A 19,219-nucleotide genomic window follows, 5' to 3' on the forward strand; every position below is an offset into this window, starting at 1 on the left:
TCTAAGCTTATGCTTATGTACCGAACCAATCGGGCCGGTACTCTAAATTCTAATTTTGCCATTGACAGCCCACTATGGTCTCCGTTACATCAAAATGTGCGTTATGGACCAAAAAAATAAAAAATAGTGAGTTACATAGAAAAATTGTGCTTCCAGGCTTCGGTCAAGGCTTCGGTCCCCTGACCAAAAACAAAAGGCTTTGGTCAAATTCAATTCATGTAACAATGTCCAAAAAACCAAAAAGGATCCCTTTATTCAGATAATGTGAAAGCAAGTTAAGTGCATTTTGCAAAGTGATGAAAGCTAGATAGATGTAGGTCACAAGTTTCATGTGTATTTTAGTGAGAGGCAGTTGCCTTGTTGCAGTCATCAAACTTTATTAAATCCTAACCACCTTATCTCTTTTGGCTGACATTGTTGCAGTTGCAGCACCTCATTTTACATTTCATTATTTATCCCAAAACCCTAAACAAAGAAACGCATCGTCTATCTATCTGATCTACATCACTTGTTCTTGCCTTGGGTTAAGCTTTTTGGTACTTTCTTGGGTCATACTCTGTTGTTTAAGTGTTTACTCTATTGCTCACTATTGAATAGTCTGAGACACCAGTACAATTATGGGGGTCCCACACTCGTGCCATTGGATGGTTTTGTATTCCACATGTGGTGGCTCCATGACCATGACAACCATGCATCAACCAACTTAATTATCTCTCTCTATATATATTTGAACAATTATTGATGCTGTCCATCTCATTCACTCAAGTTTAGTCTTTTATTTATTATTATTCATCAAATTTGACCCAAACTTATCCCAGCTGGCAAAAGATGTCGGTCCCCGGAGATGATTTTGTCGCCAACACATGAGTATAAATGCTTTTAACATGTTCAACACATAATTAACTGAATCTCCACAAATGCATGTTACATTCATTTTAACAGCAGCAAGTTGAAAATGTTCCATCCGATTCTTTCTCATAAAACTTTCCTTTTTGTTTTATCACAAACTTCAAATGCATTATTATGATCCCCTTGCTAATAGTATAACATAATATTAGGCGTGAACAAGAATAATAAAATTTCTTTCTGCTGTGTACGTTTGAACTACTTCGTTAAAGTCCATAGGAACTGGTTGGTTGGTTGGCTGGGTGCAATAATAATAAATAGGTCACGAGCTAGTTTGTGGTCTAAAATCGAAATTACTAAAAATCTGAAGATGAAAATGAAAACCCTGAGAATACTTGCAGCAAATATAATAAAATTTTGAAAGGTACAGAAAACCATGCATGGTTCGGTAATTGTAGCTAAGCTAAGGAGTAAAAGAATTATATTAATAAGGTTGGTTGGTTACAAATTGAATAATGCAGGCAAAACAAAGAAAAAGAATATGTCACAGCTAGATGCTGCTATCTAGAGCATTATGCGGGCCGGGTGTGGGGTAGGTGTCTAAGAGCGTCGGTGGAGGGAACGTTAGTTCTTCTACTCCATTTTTTTTCATCTATCAATTCTATATTTAAATCTAAAAGTTTTTAAATGATATATATTGAATTATTGATTTTATGATTAGGGAAATACATACTACACGTAAAATGTGAGAGGCTAGACACGTCATTATTTGGTAATGGTAATTAGAAGAAGGGTGCAGTGTGAATGTGAAGCATGTCCATGTAGGACCTAATTAATGGCAAGCTGGCAATGCTTGTCAGTACATACTCACTCATTCACTCATCAGTCATCACTAATCTTAGCTTCTTCATTTCTTATATACACCACACACCACTTCCTGAATCTTCTTCACTTCCAAAATGGAGAAGCAAGGAAGGGTGTTGTTCTTCTCCCTCACAGTCACAGTGCTGCTCTTCTCACTGCTTTCTTCGACGGCCAATGGCCACAACATCACACGCATTCTGGCATCCCACCCCAGCCTCTCCACATTTAACCACTACCTCACACTCACACACCTCGCCGCCGAGATCAACCGCCGCCAGACCATCACCGTCCTCGCCCTCGACAATTCCGCCATGTCCTCCCTCCTCGACAAGCACCTCTCCATCGGCACCCTCAAGAATGTCCTCTCCCTCCACGTCCTCGTCGACTACTTCGGCGCCAAGAAGCTCCACCAGATCACCAACGGCACCACCCTCGTCTCCTCCATGTTCCAGGCCACTGGCACTGCCGCCGGAACTGCCGGCTACGTCAACATCACCAACCTCAAGGGCGGCAAAGTAGGCTTCGCCTCCGAAGACAACGACGGACTCCACTCCTTCTACGTGAAGTCCGTCCAAGAAATCCCCTACAACATCTCCATCCTCGAAATCAGCAGCGCATTGAGCTCCGCCGAAGCAGAAGCACCCACCGCCGCCCCCAGCCAGATCAACATCATCAACATCATGTCCAAGCAAGGTTGCAAGTCATTCGCAGACTTGCTCAGACCTTCCAAGGCTCTTCCAACTTTTCAGGACAGCGTGGACGGTGGCTTGACCGTGTTCTGCCCCACCGACACTGCCGTCAGCGGTTTCATGCCCAAGTACAAGAACCTCACGGACGCGCAGAAGATATCGGTGCTGCTGTACCACGGAGTTCCCGTGTACCAGTCGCTGCAGATGCTCAAGTCAAACAACGGGGTTATGAACACTTTGGCGACAGAAAGAGCGAACAAGTTCGACTTCACGGTGCAGAATGACGGGGAAGATGTGAAGCTTGAGACCAAGGTTGATACGGCGAGCATAGTGGGGACACTGATTGACCAAGACCCCTTTGTTGCGTACAAGATCAGCAAGGTTCTGATGCCGAGGGAACTCTTCAAGGTGAGTCAGGAGGAGGAGAGCGATGCGCCGGCAGAGTCCCCTAAGGCCTCCAAGAAGGGCAAGAAGAAGAAGGCGTCGCCGGCGGCTGATGCCCCGGCAGATGGGCCAGAGTCCGATTCGGAAGATCAGAAGGCTGCTGATGATAACGCTGCTGACAGCAATGCTGCCAGATTCAGCATGCTGTTTTTCAGTTTAATTATTGCAAATTTGGTTCTATAGTTAATTAATTAATTATTATTTGCATTTTGCATAATGGAGTGTCGGCAGCTTCCAAGCCCCCATGTCAATGTGAGAAAGATTCTTTTCTTTTCCTTTTTCTTTTTTTTTTTAATTTTATATTATTTGTGAAGGAAATAAAACAGTGATACCCACATGTTTGAGAGGCACTGTCCTTTTCCTTTTCCTTTTCTTTCTTCTTCTTTTTTTCTTAGGTTTATATTTGTTTGTTTTTATGATTTTTATTTAATTGGTCCTTTTGTGTGTGGGTAGATCCAGTTTGTGCTAGCTGCCAGCTGGGATGTATCAATATAAACATTTACAAAGTTTTTTTTTATTTTAATTTTTAATGCCTTTTACCTGTTGCCCTTGCACACACCACTAACTTCTAGCTTTGCCATAAATTCATTCTAATTTAGTCAAAAGACATCGTCATAGTATACCAATACGCCATGCATTATATTCTATCATTTCATAACAAAACCTATCACAATGAGTAGAAAAATAATTTGGAGTAAAGAAATAGAAAAGCAGAGTAGTTAATTAAACGCTATACAAAAATGTCAAATTATTAGGTGATTATGTCGTTTTAGATACACGAAGCAATCATAGTTATTAGGATCTCCCATGCTTTTGACTTTGGAGACTCCAGCTATGTTAAAGTAATCATCACGATTATTGATTAACAAGTATTCTTTTTTTTTTTTAAAAAGAAATTAAAAAATATATTATACTAGAACTTAAGAATTTGCTATCATTATTGGAAGGGGTTATTAAGCGTATACTAATTAATTAGTATATGAAACCCTTCATATACTAATGAGGAGTCATTGTAGTCACTTTCTATGGCCTCTCATGCATTTGAACTTTGGGGTCTCTTTTAGTTTTGGACTTTTAAGTGACTTTAACTGCATCATAATTAATCAAAGCATTGATAAACAATATAGAAGGTAAATAAAGACAAGAGTACATAAGAATGATAACTGAATGGTGTGAACTTTTTAGGCTCTAACCATTTCAAATAACGAAAGTGATCTATTAGGCAGGAAGAAAACAAAAAAAAATAGGGAGATGACTGGGACTGTAATCCAATGTTGAGGCAAGCAATAATCTTGACAAGGTAGCCTGCATCTTGACAAGGTAGCCTCCATGTATTATTGCAGCATTCTGTTATGTTTTGTGCCTACTGCCTAGCATATTCAATTCTACCTGCCGTACTTGTACTCCTTTTTGTTGCTTGTCAAGAGTTCAATTCATTACATGTGATAGTACTCCTTTTTGTTGCTTGTCAAGGGTTCAATTCATTACATGTGATACGCAGAGAATTAAGGCTTGTGAACAGGATAGAAATCTTAGAATTGTGTTGTGTTGTGATGCAACATATAAATACTTATTTTTCATCTCTCTTTAAGATTACCAATTTTATTAATTTGAATGTATTGTATATTTGAAGTTCCATTTATGTGCATAATTGGCCTTGCAATGAATTTTCTTTAGCATTAATTAGTTCTTGGCTATAATAACATGCATTCAATTATAAAAATCCCAAAGTTGTACGTAAAAGGTTGCCACTTCAATTATTTGTTTCTTTATCTAAGTAAACAAACAAATCAATCCTCCACATATCATAAACAATAATGCAAAGAAAGTAACGTGAAAGAATATAGATTGATGGACAAATGAAAATTTTGAATATGATGACTAGAGCTAGATTTGAACATTCAGAAAGTCTGCATTGTAAGTATCACTGTATCAGGCATGTCTCTAACTTGAAGTAAAGGTCACTAGTAAGTGAAGGCTAAAGTCATTATGTGAGAGTAATTTGGAGCTAATCAAGCTTGCTGATTCTTGGAATCTACCAGGTTGCTAGCATCATGGCCATTGAAGTACAGATAGGTATTTTTACCGGAAGATGTAGTAGTAAGCAGGTTAGAAAAACCAGTGTACTTTCCATCCAACTTTGATAAACATATCTCTGCAATAAAGCGAAAGAGATCATGTTCTTGCACAAAAGACTGGGCTGCATATTCTTCAATAGACATCCACTGAATTCAAAGAAAGAAAAGTGACATTAGAGTGTTTAAATTGTGAACTCCACTGAAAATGAATTTCATTTCAATTGACCAAAGCATATATATATACCTTAGATGCCACAATTTCTGAAGCCTGACTATGGATGTCAAAGGAGAGAGGACGTAACATGGAAACAAAGAACATATCTGACTTTTGGAAGAATGATTTGTGGCTTTGCCTGGTAATCATTCCAAAAAGAAAAACACAGTGAATAAGAAGGCCGCCATACATACATATTATCAAATTAAGTTTTTGGACAGCAAAATGGTATGAACATGCAGATGCTGGTTGATGAAGTCTAATTTTCTTACCTGAATGCTAAGATTTCGACAAATTCTGTCTCTATCTGAAAGGATGATAAAAATCAGTGGCATTAGGATTCCATTGAAGTTTGTCAACATGGACATGGTAAGCAAAAGCAAGCCTCATAGTTTTTGTATGCTAGTAAACCACATTAAATTACTGAATAGTGAGTACTTTTGTTTTTGTTAGCGTGTAATTAGGATCAATTAGGATCACTTATATTTATATAGTATATCTGTGTATTTATTGTAGAATTTTGTTCCGAAGGCAAATAAAGACGTAATAAAGACATAATATTCTATAATAAATATTCAGATATGCTAAGTAATGATAATTGATCCTAATTATAGGCTAACATTTCTCAAATTTAATTTGTGTGCGTGCATGTTGCTTACCCCTGTCTCTTCTTTCACTTCTCTAATTGCAGCTGCACATATGTCCTCACCCTGCAAATAAAATTAAAATGTATTAAGAAAAGTACAAAAACACTATAGAAAATTTCATGATTACATGAATAATCATTTTGTTTTACTTCATTAACAGTTCCTGTAGGCATCTTCCATATACCGGTGCCTTTGAATCTGCCATCAGTTTCTTGAACCACAAGCATCTATTCAAATGAAACAAGAAAAATTATTCAGAAAATAAAGTACAACAGATATAGGTTACGACTTCATCAAATACAAGACTTAGATAGACCCTGCCGCATAATTTTGACAAGTACACACGCTTACGTGTCAGCTTGTAGGACCAACATAGTTTATGGTCTTTTAGATAGAAGTTTGAAGTTTGAATGGAACAAGTCAAGAGGAATCCAGAAAATGCAAAAGTGGAAAAGAAAGAAAAAGAAAGATTGTTAGTACCTCTCTGTTGTTGTTGATGACAAAAGCACCAATACCAACACGGTGCGAAGCATTCTGTGGGATGGTATCAGGAGAATGAGGAATCCAGTATACAAGCATGAGGTGATCTGGTTCGGCATGGTGGTATCTGAATCCAGCCTTCACCGCAGTGTCAACAAGATTTGAATGTTTTATGGGAAGCTTAATCCACACGCCCTTCTTTCCCTGTTGGCTCCAATTCGAGATTGAAGCTTGCAACCAAGAACTGAAATTCAGAGGCTCTATAGGGTCCTCCACTTCCACGTTGACAACAACTCCGCCGTGTTTATCCTCTTCTGCTTTAAGCAATTCAATGCCTCCTTCTCCCATTTTCTTCTTCTTCTTCTCCTTAGCTGTTGGAATGAACACACCTTAAATGCAAAATTACCTTTTTATATACGATGAAGAATAACGGAAAATGAAGACCGTTGACATGACTGTTGAATAAGACTAACCTGCTCCGGCGGCTGGCGGTTGAGGTTCAGAGCCAAGAAGGTTCCTCGGTGGAAGAAATGAAGCCGCAGTGAAAAAGCATTGAAGTTGCTGAAAAATGAATATTATTAATTTATTATTATAAGATCAGATAGTCATATAAGGAAAGGGTAATTTGGTGAAAAACTTGTGTATCTACGTGTAAATGAAATTGAAGATTAGAGTGAAGGGGAGAGGGAGAGAAGGACACGTTTTTGTTAACAGATGAAGATGAAAGAGCGTCGAAATGAATGACCACCAACCACAATATTAAAAGAGCTACCAATTTCATCATCAATGAATGCCTTTTCCGTTTCATTTTAGCTGCCTCTTTCTTTCTTTCTTAAATAATCTCAAGCTTCATACAACGGCTGATTTTTTTGGATATGAAAACTGTAATTGTGTTGTGCGTGATTATGGTATATAAAGGTGTTAGACTAATTTGTGGAACAGTTTTTTTTAGATTTGGTGTTAAGAAATCGGACCATCTAATTTTAGTATTGTTAAATTTTTTTTAAGCAAATCGGAGGGTCCGTTTTGCATGGAGAGAGTACATGAAGTTCACATCAAAGTTATCGGACCCTGCGAGTTGTGAATGAATAAAATTTTAATAATTACCGTAAATGAAATCGGAGAGTACGTTTTGATTATTATATGTTTTTTTGAATAAGGTAAACAACTCGCTGGGTCCGAGTTGTACTCCTACCCCTCGCACGGTCCAATTTCTATGTGCTTGACACCACATGCCGGTAAAACTCTCCTTCTTTCCATAACGTGGTCCAACACTTACTCACTCTCCATAACAAAATTAATTTGCGTCATACAACACCACAATACTCCCGCGTTTTATTCTCTTATTTTATGAATACTATCACATCCACTTCCAATCAAATTTCTATGCATTTTCAGTTTTAAAATGGCTTCCGTCACGTTACATTTTTTACCAAATCAATATATATATATTACATTTGTGTCTTATACACCATTTTCATCTTTTTCTTGATCTAAAATGAGAATTTCCCAAGAGTTACTCCTTTACTATTCAATCAATAAATTTAAAATAAAGCTTGTGTTTGTTGTTGCAAGTTATTTATAATTTAATTAAAATATTTTAAGTTTAAATTTAAAAATAAAAAAATATTTTTTAAAAATTATATATAATAAATAATATTTTAAGAATAAAAATGTTTATTGATTTTTTTTATTTTTATATTTTTATATAATTAATAATATTTGATAAAATTTATTTTAGTGTATATATTTTTGTTCTCACTCCTAAAATTTTTTGGATCGGTCTATAATCTCAAATCTAGGATTTTTCATATTGTTGAAGTGCTTCCAAAAAAAATAATTAAAATGCAAAAATATAGGTATTTTTTTGTAGTAACTCGTGCTCGAAATTTTTGATTTTTTTAACTCCAAGACTATTCATATTAAATTATTAAAAAAAAATAATTGTGAGCACGAAACCGTACCTGAATTCGTGAGTATAATTGAGAGAGTTTAATTTTTTGATTTTCCTCAACCAAAATTTTTGATAGGGCTGAATCACAACTCCTCTAATAAAAAAAAGCTACGGAGGCGGCTTTGATGTGTGAAACTAAAACCTTAAAGTTACTATTTATATTTGAGTGTAGCACCAATTAAACCCTAAAATCCAAATAAAATAGTATCTCTAAATTTATTCTCATTTAATTTCAAATCAAAAATAATAATGACTTCTTTAGCTACAATAATTGGGAGCACGGTTATATAAGTCATATGATATGAAATAGTTAATATATAAGTCATACGTTGATTATCACGAGTAAAGATGGTCTGCGAATGCTTTTGAAAGATCACCGACACTAGGAAGATAACTGCACGATAAATGTGGTATATAGAGAAGTTTTTGAGAACTTATAATGAAAAGGTAATAACGAAATCTCTTAATTAAATTTATTAATTTATTAAAATTTATTATTATCAATTTAAAAAATTGACAAATTCTAGATGCTAATGATAATGCATTCTTATTGTACATTTATAACTTGAAAACATTAGAATTATCACGAAAATCCGTATTATTTTATTTTCCTAATAAATAATTTTTGTAATTATGTTAATCATATAATTTTGTATACTAACATTGATATAGTATTGTTTCAGGTATATATTTTGCAGGCATCAAAGGATAATGTTGAGTTGTTATTTAATGGGTTTAATTAAATTTTTTATTGTTTATTGGAGAACTTTCTGCATTAGAATTTTCTAATAATTTGTTGTTTATTTTCAGCTGATTTTAAAATGTTCTTACTTCTTACACATATAATAATTTGTTGGTGGATTTAAGTATTACTAGATTATTTATGGTCACATACAATATATATGTCTGATTTATTGAAAAAAGTAAATTACTAAATCGGTTAATAACTATTTTAGAGTTAATACAATTAACACTAAATTAAGAAAAAACAAACAATGCATAACTCATTACTTTTTTTATTAATCAAATTATTATAATTTAAATTAATTTTAACAAAACAATTTAAAATTATAATTTTAATTTTATCATGCACGGATAATTACACTTATTTATTTATCTAAATGTAAAATCTATGACACACCTAGCTTATACCACGGCTATACCACGTCGTTTTCTGCAAACCGGCCAGGTTCCGGTCCGATCCGACCTGTCGATAATTGGTCGGTTCAGCAACTTTTGAACGGTTTTTAATTTTGCGGTTTTACACATTGAACTGGATCATTTTCTTTGTCGATTTTCGGTTGAACTGGTTCGACCGGCCGGTCTAATTCGATTTTCAGAACATTGGTAAAAATACTAGTTGATTATAAGGAGCAAACGGTTTAATAATCTTACATACACACTGTGTGATGGATGATACATGGTAATCAAATTCATCATTTCTTAATGCAGCATCGGAACTACATAATTCCCCAATTGTTTAGAGGAAAGGTTTTCAACAAAACAAAAGCAATATATGTTATTGCTCCTATACATTATCACTGACCAATCTGCTTCTTAAGTTGTTCTATGTTTACATCCCAAAAAAATGCCAAAAGAGCTTTGTAAACACAACATTACATTTCTGACCAAGCAATAGCAGAAAACTCAATCACAAAAACAAACCAAATTCAAGTGAGGAAGCCTAACATTGCTGCACCTTGTCAAACTTGTAGCTGTTTGAATATATACATCAAGAATAGGTCAACAATTACAGACCATTGATCATATTCCATAGCCTGCTTGTGCTTGAATGGGAACATTTGACACTGCAAGTAAAGGATTCATTCACCCTGCTTCATCAAAGTGGTATAAGATATAGAGAACTAAAGAACTAACATGATTGTTCTTTAGCAGAGATTTCAGTTACATATCTCAAGCAAGGGAAGAACTTACCTTTGGAAAAATTATTTGGAAAGGAAGGATCTGGAACTGAGTCCATTTGGAAACTCCCATGAAGTGAACGCTTCTCTGACCTTTTCAAATATGCCAATACTTCCAAAACGACAATTGCAATGATTATGATACTAACAAGGAATCCATAACCTATCTTCCAATCACTCCCTGCCCCAGCCGCTTGCATTCCCAGTACTATGTTCAAGGATGCAAAGAAAAGTGCCATTCTTCCAGACCAACTGTGGTACAAATTCCAAAGGTTCCGATACTTGGAATCCTTGTTTGGCCTCAAGAAGAAGGCCAGTATCTGAACTCACATAGCAATTAGAAACAGTAATAGATACAGATGACTAATCATTGAGTATTATTGTGTATGAGTAGCAGACCTGAAGAATAGTTAGCACAAGGACAAAGATGCCTATGCCTCTGTGAGCTGGTATGTGAGCATGCATGTTGTTGTAGAGCTGTATTCCAAGAAGGACTGTGCCCAGTGTAAATGCAAATCCAACAAACTGAATAACTGAATGGAGATAAAACCAAAGGGGATCTTTGTGCCTCAAGTATCTGGCAACAATTGCCCCTACTGGCAGGATTAGTCCCCATCCTATTATTCCCACTATTCCATGGTTCCTCCTCATCAGAATCAACCCATCTGATGCTGGATCTTGTGGACCTGCCACTAGTATATATAGTTTCTGATCAAGTTTCTACTTCAAAGTTATTGCACAGGATATGCTACACAATTTTATAGGTCATATCAAGATAGTGGCTAATTCAATTCTATGTCAAATAGTTTTTCACTATGATTCCTAATGTATGATTATCTGGTAGAGTGAAAGAGAAATGTATTGCACCTGAAGAAAAATCAAATATGATGGATGTTCTGTCATCATGCTTTGAGAGGTGATGATTTTGTGGAGTCTTAGTACCAAAGGCCAATAAAATCGGCTGCTTTCCATATGGAACCTCCGTTTTGAGCTGAAATGCCAAATAAATTTCAGCTCCATTTGTGGCAACAGCAGGAGACACAGTATTTAGAGGTAGTTCGCCTTTGCCTGCTATAACTTCTGATTGCTTCTTACCCTTTAAATAAAACTGCTTAATTTTAGTGTGACCATGCTTGTTAATCCATCCCACCATTGCGCTTGAACCAACCATGGAACTATTTCTGGAAAATCCAATTCCCACCCACCCAACGGTGTAGGGAGCAGATAGTATGATAGTTGTGATATCACCATTCTTGGTGTACTGTATAACCAAGTCAACATTTAAATGAAACAAATTATTGCTACATTCTGAAATCAGGTAAAAAGAATTGGCTCATCATGAATCACTGCTAAGGTGTAAAATAAACGAGTATATATACTTGGTTAGATGAAAAAAGAAAGAAAAAAAAATTGTAATGGAAGATGAACTGACCCTCATTTCATAGGTATTCCAAACAGGCTTGCATATGGTAGAGGATATATTTTGGTATGGTGGAGGGAGGAAAATCTGATAATTTGTATTCTGGCAGGTAGTTTCTGCATTGTTTTGGGCAAGGGCTGTGATGGGGAAGAGAAGGGAAAGAGTGAGAAAAGATGGGGAGAGCATTGGCATATTGAAAGAGTATGGGATGAAAGAATGAGAAAGGAAAGGAGGATTTGGAAGGGGTAAGAAGAGAAAAGAAGAAGGTGAGAGGTATCAGTCTCTTGCGTTTGAAGGGTATGGAATTTGGTGGTGGTTGCTGGTGGGGAATAGTAGTGGTTGGTGCAGCAGTGGTAATCATGGTTGAGTCCTGAGAGCTCTACACCAACAGCATTGAGTCAGAGAGTTGCCAATTGCATACCATTCATAACATGAGACTAATGCTCAGGACTCAGGACTATCTAGTATCTATCTAACCAACTTGGGTTGGTCGAGTGGTCAGCTCACTCGTCCGCTTAAGTAAGTGTCGAGAGTTCGAATCTCGCCTTGTGCATGTAGCAATCTATTGGCCAGTGAGAGACCCTTAAATAGAGCTCCGATCCGTGACGGATTAGTCCTTGGCCTATCGGACTGAGGGATATCGTGGCAACTAAAAAAAAAATCTAGTATCTATCTTCACATTGTACACAATACTCATACTAATCATTTTAAGCCGCACGTGCATTTCTGGAATCTGGAGTTTACAACCACTTCCCTTTGCATATCAGCCATACACGACTCCTTACCCGCTTTATTTTTATTCTCTTTTCACTTTTTAAAGCCCAAGCCCATGATTCGGCCCTGCTAGACCTAGTAGTCTGTAGAATGTCATAGTAGATACTAGATAGTAATACTCTGACAAACAAAAATATCTTAGATTCCTAGTACTACTACATACTAGATAATTGTTTCCTATGTTTTCTGTTTCTCTTAACTTCTTACCTCCTGTTTGGATTTGCTTCAATCTCTGATTAACTGCAGGCCACGTAGTACAAAAAAAAAAAAGAAAAAGAAAAAAAGAATATTTTTTAAATACTTAATTAATATTTACTATTTATTTATTTATTATTTTATTGACAGATTGTTAATTAAAAAAAAAAGGTTTCTAACAAAACCATATAAATAAATAAAAACAAAAAACTGAGCTGATATTGTTTCTGAGTCAATAAAAGAAAATAGAATAATTTGGTAAAAGAGTGGCTAGATTTGCACGAAAGACGATGGAAGGAAATGGTGTAAGAGTTTTACACGCAGCAAGGGTCATGACTGGTAGTAGTTGAGACCCCACCTTTCCTCTTTGTCGTTACCACTCACCACCGAAATTTGAGAAAAAATAATATCAGTTCCCCCCACTTCTTCTTGTTGCTGGCGTTGAAACTTTGAAGCAACAACTTCCCAGTAATCTTCGTCTGCCTCTGCCCACGTATATAGCAGTCAACGCAAATGATCAAGTTTCAGTGCCATTCTGCAAATTGAGCAACCTTTTCCTTTCTGCACCTACCTGTTAAGCCCGTCTTCACTCAGATCCAAAGGCTGTTCTGGTAAACATCATTGCTTGATTCTAAATAAATCAATATCTGTTATGTATCATGTTATTAAGATGTGGACACATGTATCTTATGTTAACATTTTAGTCAACGTGAGTAACCTTATTATTATTATTATTATTATCAAATAGTAATGGTATATTAGTTTAGTTAAGTAATAAGTGAGTTTTTATTTTTAGTTATTTGATTACATGTTCTATCTTATAACCCCAAAATCATGTTCACCCCAATTAAATTGTACAAAGCTTGTTGCTGCGACACTGAATAAAAATATGCTATAAAAATTCAGCTAATGATAAATTCTGTCTTGTTAAATTATTTTGGATTTTGATTTTGATTTTGATGCATTCACCTAATCATCCTTTAAGTCTTGTTTGTTTATGCTGATGCTTCTTGAAGGGTCAATTCATTAATAAGAATGGCTTTGCATGGTTGCTATTGTCACCATATAAAGTTGACAAATCATAGAAGAACACCAGACTCCTTCAGCTTCTCATCCTCCATTTCGAATCCCAAGCTTCCAAAGAATAAAAGGGCACAGCGTGATTCATCAGAGAATGATGCATATCCTAGGTTCCTGGTTGTAATGCGTCAGACAGAATTGCCTGCATCAAATTCAAAGTATGGTACCAATGGAAAAGCTGTTAGAATGGTACCCTCAAGTGAGGTAGTGAAGAGAAGCACACTGTCAGATAATAAGGTGAAGACAGTGAATGGTGCAAAACAAAAAGTTAATGGAGCAGCAACTATTGTAAAAAGAGATGTTAACGCACCCTTGACGAAGGCAGTGAAATCAAGAACCTCTGAAGAACTTCCACCCCTGGAGGAGCTCAAGGTCTTGCCCTCGGACGAAGGCTTCAGTTGGGCTAATGAGAATTACAGTTCTTGGCAGAGATCTATTGATGTTTGGTCTTTTGTGATTTCTTTGCGTATTCGGGTTCTATTGGACAATGCAAAATGGGCATATGTGGGAGGCTTCACAGAAGATAAACAGGTTGGTTCTTACACTTCATTAATCAGTGCTGCTAGAAAACTAATTTTAACTTTCTTGCATCACTCAGATTCAGACATAAGACTGTTTTACTTGTGTTTGTTTTTTGCTGATTGGAATTTGTTTGGTTACATTTTTATTTAGAAAAGCAGAAGGCGGAAAACAGCGTCGTGGTTAAGGGAGCGTGTGTTGCAGCTTGGTCCAACTTTCATCAAGCTTGGGCAGTTATCATCAACAAGGTCAGATCTATTTCCACGTGAATTTGTGGATGAGCTAGCAAAGTTGCAGGTATAGATTCTTTGACAAGAAATGGTAAGTGTTGATGCTTAGATCAATGTATTCTGAATATAAGATTGTTCTTGACAGGACAAGGTCCCTGCCTTCTCTCCAAAGAAAGCAAAAACCTTCATTGAGAGTGAATTGGGAGCTCCCATTAGCTTACTGTTTAGGGAGTTTGAAGATCGGCCAATAGCCGCTGCTAGTCTTGGTCAGGTAGCATAAGATCAGCCTGCTGCTTACTTTCTCTCAGGATTGATATGAACCAGTAATGATCTTAATGCTGTTTAGGTTCATCGTGCTATCCTGCATAATGGAGAAAAAGTAGTCATCAAAGTTCAAAGGCCTGGTCTGAAGAAGCTTTTCGACATTGATTTGCGTAAGTTGTCCTGATTTTAATTGTTTGTACAATGTCAATTGGTGTAAAACACAGTAATGGAGTTTCTACTCTCTAGTGCATTGCTTAGTTTGCTATTTTTTGATAAGTTCTCTTGTTCTGTTCAGAAAACTTGAAGCTGATTGCAGAGTATTTTCAGAGAAGTGAGACTCTAGGGGGTCCAACTAGAGATTGGGTTGGTATATATGAAGAATGTTCAACGTAAGTAATAATCTTGGAGGGACAGATATTATTATCAACAATATTTCATCTAGTACAACAAATTTTGCCTTTTCCCTTCATCACTTTATGTAATACATATAATGTGTAGAACATGTTACTTTGCAGGATTCTGTATCAAGAAATTGATTACATAAACGAAGGGAAGAATGCAGACAAGTTCCGCAGAGATTTTCGGAACGTGAAGTGGGTTCGAGTACCTGTATGTTTCTTGCAGCAACACTAAAGACTTAAAAATAACTAGTAATCAAATTCTTTTAACTTGACCAAGTTTCTCCTTTGTAGTTGGTATATTGGGATTACACTGCCAAGAAGGTGCTGACACTGGAGTATGTACCAGGTTTTTATCTTGACCTCTGGCTTCTTTTCTTTAAGTCAAATGAAATTGGTTTTTATGACACTGTTACTTGTGGGACAGGCATCAAGATAAATCAAGTGGATGTGTTAACTTCGCGTGGCTGTGATCCGATAAGGATCTCATCACGTGCTATTGAGGCATACTTGATTCAGGTTCATAATCTTCACCCTTTTTCTAAACTGGCTTTGATTAATGAGGGAATGAATCATCAGTTTTGTTTTGCAGATACTGAAGACTGGTTTTTTCCATGCGGATCCTCATCCTGGAAATCTGGCTATTGATGTGGATGAAGCACTTATTTATTATGATTTTGGGATGATGGGGGAGATAAAATCTTTTACTCGAGAGAGACTGCTAGAACTTTTCTATGCAGTTTACGAAAAAGACGCCAAAAAGGTCTTGAACTCTTGTACTTGTTGTCCGGTGATGCTCTTTCTTCACCAAGAAGAAAATAGAATCTTACATATATGTGATGCAGGTAATGCAAAGCCTCATAGACCTAGGAGCACTTCAACCTACAGGGGACTTATCATCAGTAAGAAACTTAAGTTGATTATTTAGTTTAACAAGCAATTGAGGTGTACGTTATGGTTCATATAATTGCATTTGGCTTGCAGGTAAGAAGATCTGTCCAGTTTTTCTTGAACAATCTGCTTAACCAGACACCAGATCAGGCACAGACATTTTCTGCCATTGGTGAGGTTTGTATCTCAATATTATATTATTCCTTCAGCTGATTGTTTTATTGATGCAAAAATAATTGTTCTTGCTCGGTTATTCGAAATCAAAATTATATTTCTGTGGCAGGATCTATTTGCTATAGCACAAGACCAGCCATTCCGTTTTCCATCTACCTTCACCTTTGTTCTCAGGGCCTTTTCAACGCTTGAAGGTTTTTTTTTTCCTTTGTTTTATAATCATACATCTCTAGGTAGTGTTTGGTGGAGAGACAGAGACTAAAAGACTGAGACTAAGAGACAGAGACAGAAATAAATCTCAGTATTCTGTTTAGTACAAAGTGGGAGACAGAAACTAAAACAAGAATGAAATTCTAATTTAATTTGTACAAAAGGTAAAATTGGAATTAATTAATTGAAATGAGCGTATTTTAGGTATAAAATGTTATTAAAGTTTCCGTCTCTGTCTCTAAAAGTTTCAGTCTCCTATGTCCTTACTTTTTGGAGGTACTGAAATACTGAAATTTTAGGGACAGAGACAGAAATTTTAGTACCAGTCTCTGAACCAACAAACATGATACTGAATCTCAGTCTCTCAATCTCTGTTGTCCCAGTACCTCAAAACAAACGCTAATGATAGCTTTGATTTTTTTAAATAGTTAGTTAACTTTGGAAGTTTATGACAGGCATAGGGTACACACTAAATCCAGATTTCTCGTTTGCAAAGATTGCTGCACCCTATGCACAAGAACTTCTAGATTTAAGGCAGAGGCGGCAAACCGGGCCACAAATCGTAGAGCAGATAAGGAAGCAAGCAGATGATGTATCACAACTTACTTGCAACCACTCTCATATGATGTGAAGCATTCTAATTTATAATGCCATTGTTCATCCGCTTTAAATTGACAATGATGAGGCTTTTGAAATATCCGCAGGCAAGATCCTACACCATGTCAATGCCATACAGAGTTCAAAAAATAGAAGAGTTTACAAACCAACTTGAAACTGGGGATCTCAAACTGCGAGTGCGGGTGCTCGAGGTCAGCAAATTAATGACACACTTTGAAGAAGTATTTGTAATTAGGAGGTAGACGGTTATGCTGATTTCTTAAACTTGATATGGCAGTCTGAAAGAGCAGCTAGGAAAGCAACAATTTTACAAATGGCTACTATGTATACTGTATTTGGAGGTACACTGCTCAACATTGGAGTCACTTTAAGCAGCCAAGGCAATGGGGCTATTGCAAATGGATCATTCATTGGTGCAGGTCACTTTCATTGTATATTATACGTTATTGTTCAAATCACCAAATCAATCATGTGTCTCATTCGTAACAACTTTCTCATATTATGCAGGTGTTTTCATGACACTATTTCTGAGATCCATGCAAAGGGTGAAGAAGCTTGAAAAGTTTGAGAAAATGATATGATTACTGCTTCCTATTTTACCAACACATTCCATTCTTTGGGCTAATGCAAAGTTTGCTTGGTCTCCATTTTCTTATATACAACATTAAATTTTTTTTTCTCCTTTCAAATAAATTTTACACAAGCATGCCTGCCAAGCTATATAACACGAACCATGACAAATAGTCTTTGTATAAGAAATATATTGTTGATGAGGTTCAATCTTCGACTTTCAAATTTCCAGCCATTTGGTTGGAACTTGGAACTCACAACCTAAGCATTTTAAGAAATAAGAGCAGGGGATCATTGATAACTTGGCAGTAGAGCTTCATAATAAAAGCTTCATCAAGCAAAAGAGCTTCTATATATTTTTGCTTTTTGGAAAGAAAACGTGTACGAATTCATGCTTGTCGTGACGATATTCGGAAATATTAACGTTGATTAAAGGATGAACAAATGGCATTACAAGACCCAAACGGAGACTAAAATTGGGCATCAATTTAAAGGTTATTGGGCTTTTTGGAAATTGGAATGATGCCAAATCAAGTTTGCCCTTCCAAAAAGGTTAAGATTGCGAAGTTTCCATTTGGTGCAACGAATATGGCCGTTTTCCAATCCCATTTTATTTTGAGGAAGTATAGAGAACTGATGGAATATCTGTACAATGCGTACAATGAAGGTTTAGGAACGTTCGATTTAGCATTAGAGATATAACTATTAGTGTTATCTTTTCCTATCAGCTTAAACTTTTGGGATGAGTGGTTTCATGATATGGTGTCAGAGTTCTAGATTTAAAAGGTCAAGAATTTAATCCTTAGTGAACTCCAAAATCAGCTCACAGGACAGTTCATATAACCAATACCAAGTCTTTATCAGGATTAATGGTAAAGGATTATGGACCATTAAATGGTCCCATAATAAAACATATTTTTTTAAGTTTTTTAATAACTGCTAAATTATCATTATCTAATTTTAATTACAAATTAATCTTTATATATTATTTAATTATAAAATCTTTTTTTTTATTTTATAAATTATTATATTATCATTTATCTATCATAATAAAAGACAAAAATAATAACGAATCAGATCTTCCATTAATCGTAATAATTTTTTTGGCAATCTTTGATCCATTACATTCGTATAGGACTATAAAATCGTGTTTCCTATAAAATCAATCGATTGGATTAATAAAACAATCGATTGAATTTCAGATTTTCCATTATTCAATCGATTGGAATTCAAGTTTTCACAAAACAATAGATTGAATGTTGGACGATAGTATAATTTTCTCAAAAATTAATCAATTGTAACTTTTACACAATTGATTGAACAATGATTAGAATGTGGATTTTTTCTAATTCAATCGATTGTTCATGTTACCCAATCGATTGAAGGCTTCAAAGCAATATGAGGTCTCACAATTCAATCGATTGGTTGTGTTACCCAATTGATTTAAGTCTTCAAAGCAATATGGATTTTCACAATTCAATCGATTGGTTGTGTTATCCAATCGATTGAATTGTGCACTACGTTATATGTTACGCCGTTCTCAATTTTTCTACTTGATGTGGACCATAAACCTCGGCCCAAACAAACACAACGGCTACCACAAAAGCTAGGAATCAGGAAACAGATCATCCAATAACAGAAAAGATTCTAAAAACTAACCACGGAGAGATCTGCGGAAGAGTACAACATATCAGATGCTGAGCACAACGGCCTCTCTATCTATATAAACAACACCGAA

The 19,219-nt window shown here is 35.9% G+C and overlaps 4 protein-coding genes across 10 annotated transcripts; 2 read left to right on the forward strand and 2 right to left on the reverse strand.

Annotated features, from left to right (window-relative positions):
* The first annotated feature begins 1,103 nt into the window (after window positions 1–1,103).
* On the forward strand, window positions 1,104–3,366 carry LOC112764030 (fasciclin-like arabinogalactan protein 2). Its single transcript, XM_025809547.3, has one exon. The coding sequence runs from the start codon at window positions 1,806–1,808 to the stop codon at window positions 3,024–3,026; it is 1,221 nt and encodes a 406-aa protein (XP_025665332.1). The 5' UTR covers window positions 1,104–1,805; the 3' UTR covers window positions 3,027–3,366.
* A 1,306-nt stretch (window positions 3,367–4,672) lies between these two features.
* On the reverse strand, window positions 4,673–7,148 carry LOC112766292 (nudix hydrolase 2). 4 transcript variants are annotated; one of them, XM_025812203.3, is made up of 8 exons: window positions 7,015–7,148; window positions 6,736–6,823; window positions 6,263–6,651; window positions 5,932–6,009; window positions 5,795–5,845; window positions 5,408–5,442; window positions 5,166–5,274; window positions 4,673–5,068 (listed from the first exon to the last, which is right to left on the reverse strand). In XM_025812203.3, the coding sequence occupies exons 3-8, from the start codon at window positions 6,608–6,610 to the stop codon at window positions 4,856–4,858; spliced, it is 834 nt and encodes a 277-aa protein (XP_025667988.1). In that variant the 5' UTR covers window positions 6,611–6,651; window positions 6,736–6,823; window positions 7,015–7,148; the 3' UTR covers window positions 4,673–4,855. The 4 variants fall into 4 exon arrangements, with proteins under 4 accessions (XP_025667988.1, XP_025667987.1, XP_029150532.1 ...); XM_025812202.2 differs by having other exon boundaries at window positions 6,263–6,633; window positions 6,963–7,148; XM_029294699.2 differs by having other exon boundaries at window positions 6,263–6,633; window positions 7,015–7,145.
* Window positions 7,149–9,637: 2,489 nt separating this feature from the next.
* On the reverse strand, window positions 9,638–12,276 carry LOC112765856 (cytochrome b561 and DOMON domain-containing protein At3g61750). Of its 4 annotated transcripts, none has more exons than XM_025811718.3 (5): window positions 11,571–12,276; window positions 11,006–11,399; window positions 10,538–10,824; window positions 10,152–10,458; window positions 9,638–10,024 (listed from the first exon to the last, which is right to left on the reverse strand). In XM_025811718.3, the coding sequence occupies exons 1-5, from the start codon at window positions 11,748–11,750 to the stop codon at window positions 9,981–9,983; spliced, it is 1,212 nt and encodes a 403-aa protein (XP_025667503.1). In that variant the 5' UTR covers window positions 11,751–12,276; the 3' UTR covers window positions 9,638–9,980. The 4 variants fall into 4 exon arrangements, with proteins under 4 accessions (XP_025667503.1, XP_072055949.1, XP_025667502.1 ...); XM_072199848.1 differs by having other exon boundaries at window positions 9,638–10,048; XM_025811717.3 differs by having other exon boundaries at window positions 10,538–10,830.
* Window positions 12,277–12,665: 389 nt separating this feature from the next.
* LOC112764819 (protein ACTIVITY OF BC1 COMPLEX KINASE 7, chloroplastic) lies at window positions 12,666–17,782 on the forward strand. Its single transcript, XM_025810616.2, has 17 exons — window positions 12,666–13,138; window positions 13,544–14,138; window positions 14,280–14,423; window positions 14,502–14,627; window positions 14,703–14,790; window positions 14,916–15,009; window positions 15,136–15,229; window positions 15,313–15,367; window positions 15,446–15,537; window positions 15,611–15,781; window positions 15,864–15,920; window positions 16,003–16,086; window positions 16,193–16,277; window positions 16,749–16,885; window positions 16,998–17,102; window positions 17,189–17,330; window positions 17,419–17,782. The coding sequence occupies exons 2-17, from the start codon at window positions 13,563–13,565 to the stop codon at window positions 17,490–17,492; spliced, it is 2,124 nt and encodes a 707-aa protein (XP_025666401.1). The 5' UTR covers window positions 12,666–13,138; window positions 13,544–13,562; the 3' UTR covers window positions 17,493–17,782.
* Window positions 17,783–19,219: the final 1,437 nt, after the last annotated feature.

Source organism: Arachis hypogaea, chromosome 7, assembly GCF_003086295.3.
Source record: "Arachis hypogaea cultivar Tifrunner chromosome 7, arahy.Tifrunner.gnm2.J5K5, whole genome shotgun sequence".
NCBI lineage: Eukaryota > Viridiplantae > Streptophyta > Magnoliopsida > Fabales > Fabaceae > Arachis > Arachis hypogaea.

What these genes read in the sequence shown, in the direction of transcription:
- LOC112764030 (XM_025809547.3), top strand. Translation starts at nt 1,806, where the DNA reads ATGGAGAAGCAAGGAAGGGTGTTGTTCTTCTCCCTCACAGTCACAGTG.
- LOC112765856 (XM_025811717.3), bottom strand. Translation starts at nt 11,750, where the DNA reads ATGCCAATGCTCTCCCCATCTTTTCTCACTCTTTCCCTTCTCTTCCCC. An exon ending in GGAATACCTATGAAATGAGG is followed by an intron (nt 11,400 to 11,570) that starts GTCAGTTCATCT and finishes TTGGTTATACAG; the next exon opens with TACACCAAGAATGGTGATAT. An exon ending in CATATTTGATTTTTCTTCAG is followed by an intron (nt 10,831 to 11,005) that starts GTGCAATACATT and finishes TATATATACTAG; the next exon opens with TGGCAGGTCCACAAGATCCA.
- LOC112766292 (XM_025812201.2), bottom strand. Translation starts at nt 7,070, where the DNA reads ATGAAACGGAAAAGGCATTCATTGATGATGAAATTGGTAGCTCTTTTA. An exon ending in CTTCATCTGTTAACAAAAAC is followed by an intron (nt 6,824 to 6,962) that starts GTGTCCTTCTCT and finishes TTCATTTTTCAG; the next exon opens with CAACTTCAATGCTTTTTCAC. An exon ending in CAGAAATTGTGGCATCTAAG is followed by an intron (nt 5,069 to 5,165) that starts GTATATATATAT and finishes CTTTGAATTCAG; the next exon opens with TGGATGTCTATTGAAGAATA.
- LOC112764819 (XM_025810616.2), top strand. Translation starts at nt 13,563, where the DNA reads ATGGCTTTGCATGGTTGCTATTGTCACCATATAAAGTTGACAAATCAT. An exon ending in CTACAGGGGACTTATCATCA is followed by an intron (nt 15,921 to 16,002) that starts GTAAGAAACTTA and finishes TTTGGCTTGCAG; the next exon opens with GTAAGAAGATCTGTCCAGTT. An exon ending in TAAGGAAGCAAGCAGATGAT is followed by an intron (nt 16,886 to 16,997) that starts GTATCACAACTT and finishes AAATATCCGCAG; the next exon opens with GCAAGATCCTACACCATGTC.